The sequence below is a fragment of the Lactuca serriola genome, chromosome 9 (assembly GCF_051521515.1).
Source record: "Lactuca serriola cultivar US96UC23 chromosome 9, Lser_US96UC23_V15, whole genome shotgun sequence".
Taxonomy (NCBI): Eukaryota; Viridiplantae; Streptophyta; class Magnoliopsida; order Asterales; family Asteraceae; genus Lactuca; species Lactuca serriola.
In genome coordinates, this window is record NC_136416.1 from 152910296 (window position 1) to 152928607 (window position 18312).

Consider the following 18312-nt stretch of genomic DNA (forward strand, 5'->3'; position numbering starts at 1 on the left):
TATAAGAAATGGGCCCATCCCATCATATAACAAATGGATCCAACCCAACATATAACAAATAGGCCCAGCCCTACATATACTTGCAAGTGTCACAAAGATAGCTAGCATCATACACAGTATAGTGAGAAGACTCACCTGTCTCATGAAATCAGCTAACAACACAGCTCATTACCACACGAACGACACTACAAGACCTATTAGATCAAACAAGGTCCCACCTTAGTCTAATCTTCAAAACTAGTTATTTGGACCAAAAGTCAACCTAAATCAAAGTTAATACCTAAAGTTAATGGTCAAAGTTAATTGTCCAAAGTTGAATTCAGAGGGTCGCCACATCGTGGCCTCCTGTTGGCCATGTTGTGGCCTAATAAGGACAAAACAGCCGCACATTTCCCCCATCCGCCACGTTGCGGCAACCAGTCGCCATGTCATTGAAGTTGGGTCAGGCAACTTAATGGATTAAGCCATATTCTACTGACCCCATGCGCTCCAAAGCTCAGATCTGATTCTTCCGATGATCTTAATGGATTTTGATAAAGCATTTGATTTAACCAATTGGAGATATCTAGAGTTGGGGTTTGGACCGAATGGAGGCTAATGGATGTGGATCTCAGGTTGTTTAGCATCTTCTCATGATTCGATCTTGATAAATGGCTCTCCACCAAAGGAGTTCCCTATTACAATACGTGTCGGCCAAGGCGATCCTCTTTTTCCGTTTTTATATAATTTTATGGAGGGTCTTAACGTGGCAATGAGATCTACATGCAACAACAGGTTGTTCTCTAAGATTTAAGGTCCAAAAAACAACCCCACCATATATTATATATTTTACGCCTACAATGTGTTTTTTGCGGGAGAGTGGTCAAGATCAAGTTTCAAAAACATGGTCTATATCCTAAGATGTGTTCACATCTCATCCGGACTAAAAGTGAATTTTCATAAATCCAAAGTATTCAGAATTATTGTGTCGTGTAGGAGATTTCTCGGTGCGCAAGAATCCTTGATTGTGATGCGACATCATTTTCATTTACATATCTAAAAACCCCAGTCAGAGTAAACATGAATTTAAAAAGAATTGGAACCCAGTTGTACATCGTTTTCAATGCAAGCTCTCTAGTTGGAAAGATTCTAACCTATCCTTCGGGGGTCGTCTCACCTTGGTAAAATCCATTATGGGAAGTCCTCATTTATACTATATTTCTATTTTTAAAGTGTCCGCTTGTGTGATAAACAATCTTGAATCAAATAGAAGGAAATTTATGTGGCCTTGTGTGATAAAAAAGAAAAAAAGAACTTGAATCAACTACAAGGAAAATTATGTGGGGTGATAGTGAAAAAAACAAAAATATGTTGGGCTGATTGGGAAGAGGTTCTTGCTCCCAAAGATGGTGGAGGTTTTTGTATTGGATCCCTCAAAACACTTGATGCGGAACTTCTTACCACATGGATTTGGCAAGTTCTAGTAGATAAAGGGATTATTTGGTGTCGAATAGTTAGAAGCATTCATAGTCGGACTGTAACCTTCATTTGTTTATCTAACATTTCAATTGTAGCGATTTAGAGCAACATTGCTAGGATAAGGAGGAGATGTCCAGTTTTAGCATTGAGTTTATATCCTTAATCCGCAGAAATATCGGGAAAGGAAATGAAACTTTTTCTAAATGGAAGATTGGTTGGTAGTGGTTCATTCAAAGATCATGTTTCATGTCTTTCTGCTTTGGAAAGTTCAAAAACTTGTAGAGTTTCTAACAAAATCCACTTTATTGGCCCCGTTTGGCGTTGGAAAAAAAATTCATGTAATGGCACGAAAATGATGAAGCTATCTTGATTATACTTTGAAATCGGTTGATTCAACCTTGCTGGTCACTCGGACAAATGGCTTTTCTCATATTCTATTAATGGTCGGTTCCATATGGATGTGCTAAGAAGGGATTTGGATGCAAAAATCACATCAACCAATGGGCAGTGAAGTGTTATTTGGATTAATTTTATGGGCTAATGGCATAAAAACCCTCAAATTTTCACAAAATTGACGGATTTGCCCAAAGTTCAAATTTAGGTCCATTTTTGCCTTAAACTTGCATTTAATGTGTCGTTGTTGCCAAGTAGTCGGTTTCCCTTTAATCAACCGGTTACCACTTGCTTAGGTGGAAGATATGTGGCATTTATCATTTAAAAACTCATTCACAGACATCCTCGTGTGCAATTGATCCCTTCGACCCCCACAGTTAGTCACAGAGCTACAACGGAAAAATGACAACTTCGTCTTCAAGATCAAGCTTCAATGGTGGTACAAGAATGAGGAACAAGAAGGTAATAAGATGCGACTGTGGTGATGTTTGTGGTGTATCAATCTCACGAACACCTGATAACCCAGGATGAAAATTTTGGGGCTACCCTAATTATCAAGTAAAAATCTATTTATTTTTGTACTAATTTCTCCCTTAAATTTTAGGGCTGCTCTAACTTCCTAAAGAGGAACGTATGTAATAGAACCCTAATTTTTTTTGTTGTAGGTGGAAGGAGGTAACTGTGGTTTTTTCAAATAGGCGGAAGAAGAACAAGATCAAATATGGAGATGTGTCATACAGAGGAGATCAAGCCATTGTTAGAAGTGATCATAGGGTTATTAGTGGTTATATCGTTGATGCTAGCAATAGTGGTTATTAAGATGTAGTTTTGTTAGTTTTTCATGTGTTAGTAATATATTAAGGGTAATGAAGAATTGTTACATCTTTGTAATGTTTTTTTTTTGAACGGCTGAATGTTACATGCTTGTAATGTATTAAGGGTATTAATGGTAATGTTATTAATGGTAGTTAATTGCTACCTCATGTATATGTTGCATGAATGAAAGTACATTGCATAAAAGGAAGGGCTAATGAATGGAAGTACAATGAAAGTACATTAGTTACATTCACAATGAAAGTAAACTTTGCATGAATGGAATTGCACTAACTTGCATAAAAGGAATTTCACTAATGAAATGAAGAATTGTTACATCTTTGTAATGTTTTTTTTTGAACGGTTGAATGTTACATGTTTGTAATGTATTACGGGTATTAATGGTAATGTTATTAATGGTAGTTAATTGCTATCTCATGTATATGTTGCATGAATGGATGTACATTGCATAAAAGGAAGGGCTAATGAATGGAAGTACAATGAAAGTACATTAGTTACATTCACAATGAAAGTAAACTTTGCATGAATGGAATTGAACTAACTTGCATAAAAGGAATTGCACTAATGAAAGTACATTGTTAATGCTTAACATTTACTAGAAAATAAAATAAAACCATCATGGTTACCATAATAGGGGGCATCCATTATAAACCTTAATAAAAAGCATCCATTACATAAGTTTTACTAGCATGTAGCAACCATCCATTTTGTATACCAAAACATGTACCCAAAAGCCTAAAAAATATCCAAAAAAGGCAAGCCATAAACAAATGGATGTATGTTGCAAGTAGTGGGTGTATATCAAAAAATAACCAAAAAGGACTACCTATACAATTGCCCAATGATACCATCCCCACTTTTGCCCCCATATACCTAGGTAACTACTCCAAATCTACTGGATAGCTAGATGTGGAACCCCTTCCATCTTTGTCAAAACAAGGTTTCTTCAGCTTTTGCAGGATGATCCTTTCTGAGGGCTTTCTTGTCCTTCTAGGTGGTACATGCCCTTCATCATCAGCATCATTTCCCTCCAAATCTGTTGCATCATCCTCACCAGCACCATCACCTTCATCCTCAATATCACCATCACCCTTTCCATCATCCTCACCAACACCATCACCATCACCCTCACCCACACCCTCACCCTCACCTACTACTTCATCAGCATCATCAGCATCAACCTCACCCTCATTTCCTTCCATCACACCATCAACATATGGAATATCCTCAACTTCATTCACATCCTGTTAATAAAAATTTGAAAAATACTTATTAATAAAAGATATAAGCATGTTTGTTACTAATGTTAGCAATTATAAAATGATGAAGTCAAACTAACCATCTCAACTGGTGGCATATCATCCAATTCATCTTGAAACCCTCTCATGCTCTCTATTTCTGCCATGTTATATCCTGCCCCAAGTAGATCTGCTACACTTTCTAGATCTAGCATCACCATCTCTGGGAGAACATCACTTGCATTTCCTTCAGTGAATTCAGGTTCAGGATTACCCTCATTCTCATATTGACTTTTTTCATCAGTACCTTTAAGAATAGCATCCATTGCATCTTCAACCTCATCAACTATTTTTGTTAGGTCAGGTTCAACATCCTCAACACCTTTTTCATCATTAGCATGATGAATACTTTGAATAATAGCATCCATTGCATCTTGGAATCCATCACCTTTCTGATAATTATATTTTGCTTGGCTAAGAGAAGCTTCAAAAGTGCACATCATATCAACCAAACTGTCATAATCAATATCTTCTTTGTCAAACAAATCTTTCATTTGTTCCTCACATCCCCTACCTTCAACATGACCATCTAAACCATCATGCTCATCAAGTAGAACTCTATCTTCAACAATGCCACCACCTCTTTTTATCCCCAACTTCTTTTTGCTTCTAACAAATTTAGAACCTGATGCTTGATTTGGGTCAAATTGGACCTTTTTCCTTGGCCTTCCTTTCTTCTTTGGTAGCATAAGAACTGCTTCCTGCCTCTCAGACCTATCAAATGATGCTTGATTGGGTTTAAATAGTTCCTTCCTTGGCCTTCCTTTCTTCTTTGGTGGCATAGGGACAGGTTCCTGCCTCTCAGACCTATCACATGATGTTCGACTGGGTTCACATTGTTCCCTCCTTGGCCTTCCTTTCTTCTTTGGTGGCATAGGGACAGGTTCCCTGATTGCATTCTTGTATCCCTTCTGGTTATGGCCATACTCAAAGCACTTACCACACCTTACAGTTCTTGGGGTGTGTACTCTTCCATCATTTTCAGTTACATGTCTCCTTCTATTGACCTTTGGCCTACCACGCATTCTCCTTAACACTAGTGGCAAGGGCTTTATGAATTCAGTTTGAGGCCATAGATTTGAACCATTCACTGTAGTAATGTTAGCAGAGTAACACTTAAGGAATTGTTCCTTGGAAAACATGTGATCAATGTACTCATCAGGTGTTTGCTGGATATAGTTGATGGTTGCAAAGGCATGAACACATGGGATCCCAGCCAGATCCCATAACCTGCAGGTACAATGCCTTCCATCTAAATCCACCATGTAGCTATCACATCCTCTCCTTGCTTCAAACACATGTTGTTGACTATGAATTACTAACCAAAACCTACATCCACAAATTACATGTTAAAGTTTTACCTAATGAAATTAAAAGAAAATTTACATGTTAAAGGTCTACCTAATGAAAATAAAAGAAAAGTTACATGTTAAAGTTTTACCTAATGAAATTAAAACAAAAGTTACATGTTAAAGTGCTACCTCATGTTCTTCCCAAAAGCTTCATCTTCTTTAACACTACTGGACATATACGGCTATTCCATTTAGTGCTTTCCTTAATCATGTGAGCAAACCTATCCATGATGTATATCCTTATTTCATCAAGCATTGTGATCAATGGTTTTTTCCTAGTATCCACAATGATGGATTTGAAGCACTCTGATATACCATTCTTCACTGCCTCACATACATACCCTGTACTCATGTAAGCTCTACACCATGTTTGGGGTTCTTTGGACAGGAGATGCTCATATGCACCAGGATTGAGCTTTTTAATTGTGTCCATATGTCTCTTGAAATCACCTTCCACACAGCTCATAGCTACAGCCCAAAACAACTTCTTCAACTCCACCCCAGTGTAAGATTTTCTAAAATTTGCATATATGTGTCGGGCACATTGCCTGTGCTCCACATGTGGCAATATATCTTTAACAGATTACAACAAACCCTATACAAAAACCAACATACATGTAAGTATTTATAAGTAATTTGAAAAGGATTAATATGTTATAAAGAAACTTACTTTATGTTGATCTGATATAACTACCAAGCCCCTTCCATCAATAAGGTCTAGATCACCACTGAGTAGCTCAAGGAACCAAGTCCAGTTGCACTTATTTTCCACATCAACAACAGCCCAGGCAATTGGATAAACCTAGTTGTTGGAATCTCTACCAATGGCTATTAGCAGTTCACCCTTCACCTGCCCCTTTAGAAAGCACCCATCAAGCCCAATTACTCTCCTACACCCTCTTTTCCAGCTATCACTTAGTGCTTTGAAACAAATATAAAACCTGTGAAAATAATTCTTTCCATCTGGATTGGTTGTTACACCAACTTGACATGTGGACCCCGGGTTTGACCTTAACAATTCATGGGCATAATCCCATATCCTTGCATAATGCTCAATGAATTTACCTTCTATTAAATTTTTGGCCCATTTCCTTGCCCTTCTAACTTGTCCTATAGATACCACACACCTATACCTTTGTCTCATGTCATCAATCATTTCCTGAAGTTTCATCTTTGGCTTATTTTCAATTTTAGTCACATAATGTCTTCCAATCCATTCAGGGGACACAATGGATCCAAACTTAAACTGCCTAGAACATTTATGGTCGCCATTCATAGCTTTGATTTGAAAAGATCTTTCTTTATACATCCATGCAGCATAAATTCTGAAAGGGCATTTATTCTCTTCCTTCCTATTGCCACATCTAACTACAATTCTTTTACTATCACATTTTTCAAAGTATATTCTATATCCATGTGACACTGCATAATTGGTGACACAAAACTTCAGTTGGGCAGGGGATTCAAAGATGTCACCAAGCTTTAGTACCATCTTGTCCCACTTGATGGTTGGGTCATGAATTCTATTGTTGTTTTTCAATACCTCATGTTCATCTTCATCACTCTGCCAATCAGTAGCAAGGTACACTTGTGCTCTGATTTCATCTGCCATACTAGAATTTCGTACGTTTTCATCACTTAATAGAACATTTAGGAAGATATTCTTACATTTATCGAGTGAGGACACAAATTCTTCCTCTAGTTCATGGTCTATGTAAATGTCGTGGAGTTCAAAATCCATTTCACTCAAGCCAGCAAATGGCTCATGCATGCCAGCAAATGGGTCAGCGTACCCTTCGTATGATGAAGCCATTACACCCTCCTGCATCAACACACTAACTTTAGGAACACATTTCAAGAAATATTTAATGTAAACGTAATTTCAGTCAACCTGTAAAAACCTTACCTTTCGAAGAAACTTTTACCCTAATCGTCTCCAAGAAAACCCTTTTTTTTCTCTGTGTATGCAGTCGATGAAATGGGAAAAGGTGAAGAGTGATCGGGTTATAGAGGGAGATGAGATGCGACAGTTTAACGTATGTAACGGAATTGGAGTTTTTTTGCCAAACGACGTTAATGAGCCTTCCACCTAAGCAAGTGGTAACCGGTTGATTAAAGGGAAACCGGCTACTTGGCAAAAAACGACACATTAAATGCAAGTGTAAGGCAAAAACGGACCTAAATTTGAACTTTGGGCAAATCCGTCAATTTTGTGAAAATTTGAGGGTTTTATGTCATTAGCCCTAATTTTATGCCCATGAAAGTAATCTATTTTGTCTTTCGTAGAATTTCAACGCATCATAGCTCAAAGTTAGAGGTATCATCATTCCCTCTTCGCTTTGTCCTCTATACTCCTTAGTTGAGGAATGTCCTTATCATATCCTTTTGGTTTCCCTCTATGCAAAAGAGGTTTTAGAATGAATTTTCAAATGATGTAACATTCAATTGCCCTCGTTCTCTCGAGTTCGTGACATTATCAATTTCGCGGCTACGTGGGGACATTGCCCAAAAGAAAGAAAATTATTCATTGTGATCGTATATGGGACGTATTGGTGTTTTGGAAGGAATGACAAGGTCTTCAAGAAGGTCTAATAGTCTACCAATCTACCAAAATGACGATAATATTATTAAGTTGGTATGTGGGTGGATTAAATTTCGTCTTTAATAATGGTGTATGTAATTGGTGTATTTTTTTCATTTCAATGTAAACAACCTTGTCTGTATGCCCCTCTCTAGCCTCTTGCCATGTGTGTTTTTGACAATGTTTTAAAAATCGGACCGGACATCGAACCGGTCATCTTACCGGGTTGATGGTTCGATTGGTTCGACCGGTCAGACTGGTCCTAAAAACCGGATGAACCGTACGACGTCATATATATATATATATATATATATATATATATATATATATATATATATATATATATATATATATATATATATATATATATATATATATATATATATAATGATAATAATAATAATAATAATAATAATAATAATAATAATAATAATAATAATAACAACCTTATTTTTGAACTTTTAAATTGAAACAACACCTTCCAAAATACTAATTCTAATAATTTATGTCTCACAAAATTTTGTTATTAACGTAATGAAAAAAAAAACAAAAAAAAAAAACTGTTGTTTAATGTAGAAGATTCCTCAAATTGATCATTAGGCTAATCCCACATCGACAAAAAAACAAAAGTGGAGGCTTAGAGAACATTATAAAAGAAATGTAGTTATAGGCTTTTTTAAAAGCAAACAGCGGATCTATTTCAATAAGGTGTGGGTTTCCTGAATCATTTTGTAGTTTAAATTTTATAAATGAAAATTATTGGCCGGTTTCCGGTTTGACCAGTCCGGTTTTTACCGGTTTATGGTTGAACTGCCGGTTCTTCACCGGTTAAATTACAAGCGGTTTTTGGGCTTTATAAAACCGGTAACCTGACCGGTTCCTGTTTGAACCGGCCAGTCCGGTCCGGTTTTCAAAACAGTGGTTTTTGATTTCTGAATAAATTCTTGCCGGTTCAAAAAAAAAATACCTAATACCCCCATGCAAATTTGTATATGTAAACTGAGAAAATCCATCCTTTACGTCGAATTCGTTAAGAAATGGAAACAAACATATAACGCTTAACGGGGGCAAAAGTCCTTTTGAAAAAGTTAAAAAACACAAGTTTTCCTGACTTTTCCAGAAAATTCATTTTTACTTATATCCAAATCCATAAATCACTTTTAAAATGAATTTGCTAATCATCTTTTCCTTTCTATCTTTTCCTAAAAATCAGACACCCCCAAATATATTTATAATGTGTATTTGTTACATAAAAAAGCCATTCGCATAATAAGCACCGGTTCACAATTTTAAACTAGCAGAACAAACTTCCGATCAAAACATTACTGAAACTTATTTCAAAGACGCAACTTACAGGTAAAAACACATTAGAAAAATGTCCAAATTTTTAAAAAGTGAAGGATTCATTTCATATTTGCGACTATAAAACAAGACGTTTTGTAAGCATTTAACCTGAACTAGTTCCATACATAATACAAAAACATCCTAAACCCTAACTACATTCTTCTATGCCTTTTTCGGGGATTTGGCAGCTTTTTTGGGAGATTTGGGTGTCTTCTCAGCATCGACAGCTGCAGATTTCTTGGGCAACAAAACTGGATTGATGTTTGGTAGAACACCTCCACTCGCAATCGTCACACCAGCAAGCAATTTACCCAATTCTTCATCGTTCCTCACAGCCAATAGCACATGTCTAGGGTTAATTCTCGTCTTCTTGTTATCTCTTGCTGCATTTCCAGCCAACTCCAAAACCTAGATTTCAATTTTGCAAAACAAATCAATCGCTAATTTCAACAACTAGGAAAAAACTGTATACAACAAAATCAAATCTTTAAAACATGAAAAAGAAAGAACTTTGATACTAACCTCAGCAGCGAGGTACTCAAGAACAGCAGCAAGATAGATGGGTGCACCAGATCCAGTTCGTTTAGCGTATCTGCCTCTTTTCAAAAACCTGGAGATTCTACCGACGGGAAACTGAAGCCCGGCCTTAACCGACTTTGTCACCGACTTCTTCCTCTCTCCGGCACCTTTCCTTCCTCCGGCACCCTTTGTTGTCTTCCCGGACTCCATTGATTGTAATTTAAATTTGTAAGAGAGAAATGATTAGTTTGAGCTGATTGTGAATCTGAAAATGCGATGAAAATTTTAGATGGGGGAGGGGGGTATATATAATTCACGGCTTGTTTTGTTTGGTTGAATTTAAGGAGGGAAGATCTGAAATCATCCGACGGTTAGCATGTTAACAGGCTGGCAATCCTAAATGTTAAAGGAGGCTTGATGATGCGAGCGGACATTTATGGATTTTATCGAACGGTCTTAGACGTGACATGCTGGCAATCCGCGATTATGATGGTTCGATTGTTTCACGTGTAAACTTTTATATTAAAATCATCGATCATTCATAAATACAACGCCTATGATGTTTCATTAATTATAGACTAGATTACAGAAATGGTCCCTGTATTTGGTAAGCTTTACAGTTTTAGTTCTAATTTTTTTTATAACCGATTCTTATTTCAGGTTTTGATTACCTATTTAGTCCTTGTTCCTTTTATTATTACCTAATTAATGGTCAATCACCCTATACCACCACTGCCACGTAATTGATTGTCTAAGACATGTCGACAATATTTTTATGTGACCTAATTTGCTCGGGATCTCATTATTTAGATGATTTCGAGACACGTTAAACATGGTTAGATTGAATAAACTCTTAACTCCTTTCGGATACGACCACCATCATCAATGTATACCGACATCACAACCAACACCATTGTATACTATCATCACAACCAACACCATTGGTTCCATCATCAACAATTTCATAATTAGTAAAAAGATAAACTAGGATGTTGCATCTCAAACTAAAACCAAATTTATAAACCAAGATGTTTATTTACCATTATGGATGGCGTTCTCACGATTTCTCTGCATATCAAGCAACTAAAATAGAAAATGTGGAAGGAAGAACCATAACAATCACTAAGTCTTGTTACACAACCAAATCAAACCAAAAATAAGAAGACTAATAATAACAAAACAAACACAAATAAAAGGATAAATCTCAACCATCATTTTCTTCGGGTACACTGGGTGTGCGCTGGTCAGCTTCACTCTTGTAGAGATTTCAGCGATGACCTGGGAGAGGTTCACCACCATGTTCAGAGACGAGTATGTTCCCCCGATGGAGAGAGAACGGTTGGTTCAGGAGTTATTGACCCTCAAGCAGGGTAATGATTCGGTTATTATGGTTACCCGGAAGTTTCATGAGAGGGCGATGTTCTGCCCTGAGCAGGTGTCTACTGAGCATGCATGGATGAGTCGGTATTTGGGCATTCTGAGGAAGGACATTCGGGAGTTCGTGTCGAACTCGACGTACCGGACATTTGCTAAGCTCCAGGAAAATGCCTAGAAGAGGGAGATTGAGCTGGAGACTCAGGTCAGGGAGGAGGCCGAGTCTCAGAGGATGGATTGGCGGCCGGCTCAGTCTCAGCCAGTAGCCAAGCGGACCAAGTCCGCTGATTCGAGGACTGGAGGCCAAAAGGGCCGCACTTGCGGAAAGTGTGGCAAGGGTCATGAGGGGGCATGTCGATCGGGTGCTTGTTACAAATGTGGCAAGGAGGGGAATATCGCCAAGGATTGCCCCAAGGGATTTATGGTTTGCTTTCATTGCAACCAGACTGGCCATCGGAAGGCCGAGTGTCCACAGTTGCATCAGGGGTCAGCTCAGGGATTTGCACCTGCTGCTAGGGTTACTGAGGTTCGACCGATGAAGGCCGAGGCTCCGAAGGCTCGTGGGAGAGATTTCCAATTGACTGCGGAGGAGGTCTACGCGGCGCCCGATGTTGTCGCTGGTATGTATTATGTATTTATATTTATGTTGAGATATTGTGCTTATATGATGTTATGCATAGGTACTTTTCTTGTGAGTTATGTACCTGCTTTGGTGTTATTTGACTCGGGTGCGAGTCGGTCATTTGTTTCTTTGGCATTTAGTCAGCACATTAGTATTCGTCGAGAGGCATTGATTCGACCTCTACGAGTTTCCATCGATGACGAGCGAGTAGTGTATGCTACGGATGTGATTCGAGGATGTATTCTTGAGATCTTCGGGGTGGAGTTCCCGATAGATCTGGTTCCGATTGCGATGGGGGACGTGTGTGTTATAGTGGGCATGGATTGGTTGAGCCGATTCAGAGCTGTTATAGATTGCGAGCGTCAGCTGGTGACGATATGAGACCCTAGTGGGGGAGTACTTACGGTGTATGGCGAGGGAACCCGATGTGGGTCAGCATTTTGCTCAGCTGCCAGGGCGAGGCAGAGTTTGTAGCAAGGCTGCAGGGGATTCGTAGCCTATGTGATGGACACGCGATTGGCCGTTGGGAGGCCAGGTTCGATTAATGAGGTTCCGATAGTGTGCGAGTTCCCGGATGTTTTTCCCGAGGAATTGTCGGGTGTGCCTCCCGAGAGGCAAGTGGAGTTTCGTATCGATTTGATTCCGGGAGCAGCACCTGTCGCCAAGGCGGCTTATCGCCTTGCGCCGCCAGAGATGCAGGAGTTATCCTCGTAGCTTTCAGGAGCTGCTGGGGAAGGGGTTTATTCTACAAAGTAGCTCGCCTTGGGGAGCACCGATTCTTTTTGTCAAGAAAAAGGATGGTTCACACCGAATGTGCATTGATTACCGGGAGTTGAAAAAGTTGACGGTCAAGAACCATTATCCGTTGCCGAGGATCGATGATTTGTTCGATCAGTTGCGGGGGGCGTCTTGGTTCTCCAAGATAGACTTGAGGTCGGGTTATCATCAGATGAGGGTTTGGGATGAAGATATCCAGAAGACAGCATTTAGAACTCGTTATGGGCATTACGAGTTCGTGGTGATGCCTTTTGGGCACACCAATGCACCAGCTGCGTTCATGGATCTCATGAACAACGTGTGTAGACCGATGTTGGATCGGTCGGTGATCGTATTCATTGATGATATTTTGGTGTATTCGAGGTCTAGAGAACAACATGAGGAGCATTTGAGGGAGATCCTTGGAGTTCTGAGATCGGAGAGGCTTTATGCCAAATTCTCCAAGTGTGAGTTCTGGTTACGAGAGGTCCAGTTCTTGGGACATCTCGTCAACCAGAATGGTATATTGGTCGATCCGGCCAAGATTGAGGCGGTCATGAGGTGGGAGGTGTCGAGATCGCCCACCGAGATCAGGAGCTTCTTAGGATTGGTCGGCTATTATCAGAGATTTATTAAGGATTTCTCCAAAATCGCCGTGCCACTCACCAAGTTGACTCAGAAGGGTGTCGCTTTCTCCTGGGGTCCGGAGCAGCAGACCTCATTTGAGACACTTCGCCAGAAGTTGTGCAAAGCTCCGGTGCTAGCACTCCCGGAAGGGCTGGAGGATTTTGTGGTGTACTATGATGCATCGATATCCGGGTTGGGAGCAGTTATTATGCAGAGGGGGTATGTGATAGCCTATGCATCGAGGCAGCTGAAGCATCATGAGTCGAGGTATCCCACCCATGACCTGGAGTTGGGGGCCATGGTGTTCGCCCTCAAGATCTGGCGTCACTATCTGTATGGGGTTTGGTGTACCATATACACGGACCACAAGAGTCTGAAGTACTTGATGGATCAGCCCAACCTGAATATGCGCCAGAGGAGATGGTTGGATGTGGTAAAGGATTATGATTGTGAGATCCTGTACCATTCAGGCAAGGCTAATTTTGTAGCCGATGCCTTGAGTTGTAGGGCGGAGTGCACCCCGATGCTAGGCGTTTGTATGAGATTAACGGTGATGAATCCGGTGTTGGATACCATTTGAGGGGCCCAAGCTGAGGCCGTGAGACCGGAGAACCGCAAAAAGGAGCGGGTGATCGGGCAGGTATTGGAGTTTGTTACCGATAGTCGAGGACTTATGACATTTTAGGGTCGGATATGGGTACCGTTTGTGGGAGGGACGCATACCATTTTGATGGAAGATGCTCATCGATCGAGGTTCTCGATCCATCCCAGGGCCACTAAGATGTATTTGGACCTGAAGAGGTAGTATTGGTGGCCTTGTATGAAGAGGGATATCGCATAGTTTGTAGAGAGATGTCTGACCTGTCGCAGGGTTAAGGACGAGCACCAACATCCACATGGTAAGTTGCATCTGTTAGAGATTCTCGAGTGGAAATAGGAACATATTACCATGGATTTCATCACCAAATTGTCGAGGACTGTGATAGGTGTCGATGCAATTTGGGTGATTGTGGACAGGTTGACGAAGAGCGCTCATTTCCTTGCTATCAGTGAGAGCTCTTCCGCGGAGAGGTTGGTAGAGATATACGTGATGGAGGTGGTATCGCGGCATGGGGTGCCAATCTCGATTGTCTCAGATCGAGATGTGCGTTTCACTTCCAAATTCTGGAAGAAATTTCATGAGGAATTGGGTACGAGGCTGCATTTTAGTACCGCATACCACCCACAGACTGATGGGCAGAGTGAGCGGACGATTCGGACGCTCGAGGACATGCTCAGAGAATGTGTGTTGGATTTCGGCGGGAGTTAGGACACGTACTTTCCCTTGGCAGAGTTTTCCTACAACAACAGCCATCATTCGAGCATTGGTATTCCAGCCTTTGAGCTGTTGTATGGGAGGAGGTGTCGGACCCTCATTTGATGGGGAGAGGTAGGGCAGCGTATGATGGGTAGTACAGAGATCGTGCTTCAGATGACAGAGCAAATACAACAGGTCAGACAGAGGCTGTTGACCGCTCAGAGTCGCCAGAAGAGTTATGCGGACAGGCGCCGGTCCGAGCTCGAATTTCAGGTCGGCGACTTCGTGCTCCTGAAGGTCTCTCCTTGGAAAGGAGTGATCCGATTCAGGAAGAGGGGCAACCTGGGGCCCCGATATATTGGTCCTTTCAGGGTGATCACGAGGGTAGGAAGGGTAGCCTACCGGATGGAGCTACCTGCGGAGTTGGGTCAGATTCATGACACCTTCCACGTGTCGCAACTGAGAAAATGTATAGCCGACGAGTCGACAGTGGTGCCATTAGAGGATATTCAGGTGGATGCGAGCCTGAACTATGTTGAGAGACAGGTGGCGATCAGGGATCGGAAGATCAAGGTTCTGAGGAACAAGGAGGTGCCTCTAGTGTAGGTCCAGTGGCAGCATCAGAAAGGGTCAGAGTTGACTTGGGAGTCGGAGTGAGAGTTGCGGGAGCAGCATCCCGAGTTGTTTGCAGAGTAAGACTTCAAGGACGAAGTCTGATTCTAGTGGGGGAGAATTGTAACATCTGGATTCCCAGGTATATTATTTTATTCTTTTATTTTTTTGGAGGTTGTGAGGGGACTCGGCGAGTTGGTGCTTAGACTCGCCGAGTAGGGTCGCGGATTCTCATCTGGGTTCATGGTTAGACTCGACGAGTTCATGAGGTGGACTCGGCGAGTTCATGAGGTGGACTCGGCGAGTCCATGCTGTTTAATGAAACCCTAATTTCCTGGGTTTGGGACCTATTTAAAGGCCCTTAGGGCCGTCATTTGCGGCTACCAAACCCCAGAGAGAAACCCTAAAGGAGCTAAAGCGTTTGTGAGAGGATAAGAGCCATTTCTTGATATTTGTGGTTGATTCTTGCAAGAAGGAGGTGTTTCCAGCTTAGAGGAGACCAAGGAGGTTGTGCATCTGTGGATTTCGAGTGATAGGCTTCATCTTTGAGGTATATTATCGCCCCTTTACCTGTTTTGTGGAAGGAATCCATAGATGTGGATTTTTATGACCTTTATTGGAAGAAGATTGTGAGGATATGGCCCTATTCACTTTGATACTTCAGATCTGGACCCATAGTGGTCTATAGAGCTTATCTCAGCTTGCTTTATGTTGAGATATGGAGGTGTTGAGCTAAGGATGTTACTTTTGGGACTAAATCATCAAGTGAAGCCTCCTAGACGTCCCATGAGTGTCAAGTTTCGAACTTTACGTGTTTATCAGGCTTAGGAAGGTCAGATCTATGGATTCAAGGAACAGATTTGACCTCAGGAGGCCATTTGAGTTTGTGCATGGCATGAACTCGCCAAGTGCAAGGGCAGACTCGGCGAGTAGGGTTAGGGTTTCCCATGAATCACTCAGTGAGTGGACTTGCCGAGTTGAGGGAATAACTCAGTGAGTCAGGGGGGATTAGAGGCTGGAGTTCAAAGCGGAACTCGCCAAGTTGATCTTGAGACTCGACGAGTTAAGTCGGGGTGGCCCCGCGATTCATGTCAGGTGTGACTCGTTGAGCAAGGGGAGGAACTCGACGTGCCAAGCGAGACTATAGAGTTAGTGGACACGTGTAGACTCGCCGAGTCGTCCAAGTGCACTCTGTTGGGCTGAAGTTCTGTTTTATGTTGCGTCTTTTGGGCTCGTAGATTAGCCTTGTAATCTCCGGTTTGGGCCTGTCCAACCGAGAGCCTTTTATGTATTGTATATAAGTTAATGCTTGCATGCATATTAGGTTAAGATTTAAGATTCAAGATTTCAGTTTTTACATTCTAGAATTCTACGATATTGCTCTCTTGTAATCTTCCAATCCTTTACAGTTGATGTTCTTAATCGAGCTCTTCTAAGGATTTTATTTAATCATTCAACACGATTGATTCAAGCTGTTGTGTTCTTAATTTTGTTTTCTGGTTTGTTATTATTATTGCGTTCTTGCTGTTTCTTATTCTTATACATGTTCAAGATCTAATCGATCTTCATAGATTAAAAGTTGCTTTAATCCCATCAATTGGTATCAGAGCAGGAGGCTGTGTAATCGATACACATCTTTTCTGTGAAAAAGATTTCCATTAGGGTTTTCCGCAATCATCGATATTTATTGAGCCGTCATCATAATTGACGTATCTTAGTATTTATTGTTTTGCCCTAATTTGCTTTACTACAAGTCTGATCTTTGAACAGGTTATTACGATCATAATGGACGCGACGCAATCAAACCCTATTAATATTTCCAATAGCATTGGTTCGACGACAAAGATTCCAATCTTGTACACCCATGACTATGAAGTATGGGCACATCATTTTGAAGATTACGTGATTGGATCGGAGGACAATGGTTTTCTCATATGGGAAGCCATTATCAATGGACCGTTTTCTCATTCCGTGACATCCAGAGTTATTAAGACGCAAAAAGAATACAACGATCTGCTTAAGGACGTGACGAATATTGCGCAAGATGAAAAAGACAAATTCCAGTGCAATATTAAGGCACTGAGGTTGATCAGATTCGCCCTTCAGTCCGACACTTTCAGACTGGTCAGCTCATGCACTACGGCGAAGGAAGTGTGGGATAGACTTCGCGAACTGTATTCCACAGACGAAGATCTTGAACATTCTATCCAAACCTTGCTTCTATCTGAGTTTGGAGAATTCAGGCAAGGGACCGAAGAAACTGTGACCCAGACGTTTGATCGCTTCAATCATCTTCTCAGCAAGATGATCAAACACGACATTGAAAGGAAGCTCATCGAACAAAAGGTTACTTTCTTGAACGGACTGCGATCTGAATGGAGAGCAGTTGTTTCCACCGTCAAAGCCCATGAACAATTTAAATCATACTCTTTGGCAAAACTGGTGGGTATTCTAAAGTCACAAGAGAAGATTGTGGTTCAAGAGAAAAATGTTGTCTCCAGTCTTGGTTCGTTGGCCCTCTTATCTAAAAGTAAAGCCGTGATGGAGGATGAAGAGCTCAATTTAGAAGAATATGACCTCTCAACTGAGGATTATGCCATGATGGTATCCAATCCTAAGAGGTTCATAAAGAAGAGATTCCCCAACAACAAAAACCGAAACTGGCAGGGGAGTTACAGCTCTGAAAAGGCGAACAATGAACCGAAGGCTGAGGAGTCCAAGAAGGAACCGAAGGCAGATGGCGATTCTGGAGTAAGCTGTTTCTACTGTGGTGGCAAGAACCACTATGCTAAGGACTGTGTTCTTAAAAAGATGGCTGAAAAGGATGACGGAAAGGATGAGGAAGCCGTGCTGCAGAAGAGATTGGATGAGTTGAGAAAGAAAAAGTCTACCGCTAACCCTTCTATTAATGCTCTTATTGTGCAGGGTTCGGTTAATGACGATGAGTTCGGTAGCACCGAAGTTTGGTCTACTGACTCAGAAGACGAAGAAGTGAGGAAGCCTACTCATGGAAAGGCTTATATGGCTAAGGAGGAAAGCAGTGGTGGAAAATGCTTCATGGTGTCAAGCGCATCTCAGATGAGGGGATACAATACCGATGGAGGAAGCAATGGACCGAAGGTGCAGGAAGATATGTGCTTCACGGCCAAACCACTCAGCCAACAGTTCAATGAGCTTGATGAACTGATAAAGAAGGTATAATCTGTTTTTATTTCATCTAAAGTACCATCATCCTCATATGAGAA

The 18312-nt window shown here is 40.9% G+C and overlaps 1 protein-coding gene across 1 annotated transcript; it reads right to left on the reverse strand.

Moving 5' to 3' along the window:
* Positions 1-9300: 9300 nt before the first annotated feature.
* Positions 9301-10066, reverse strand: LOC145073537 (histone H2A.1-like). Its single transcript, XM_079020082.1, has 2 exons — positions 9783-10066; positions 9301-9668 (listed from the first exon to the last, which is right to left on the reverse strand). The coding sequence occupies exons 1-2, from the start codon at positions 9987-9989 to the stop codon at positions 9423-9425; spliced, it is 453 nt and encodes a 150-aa protein (XP_078876208.1). The 5' UTR covers positions 9990-10066; the 3' UTR covers positions 9301-9422.
* Between the last annotated feature and the right edge of the window lie 8246 nt (positions 10067-18312).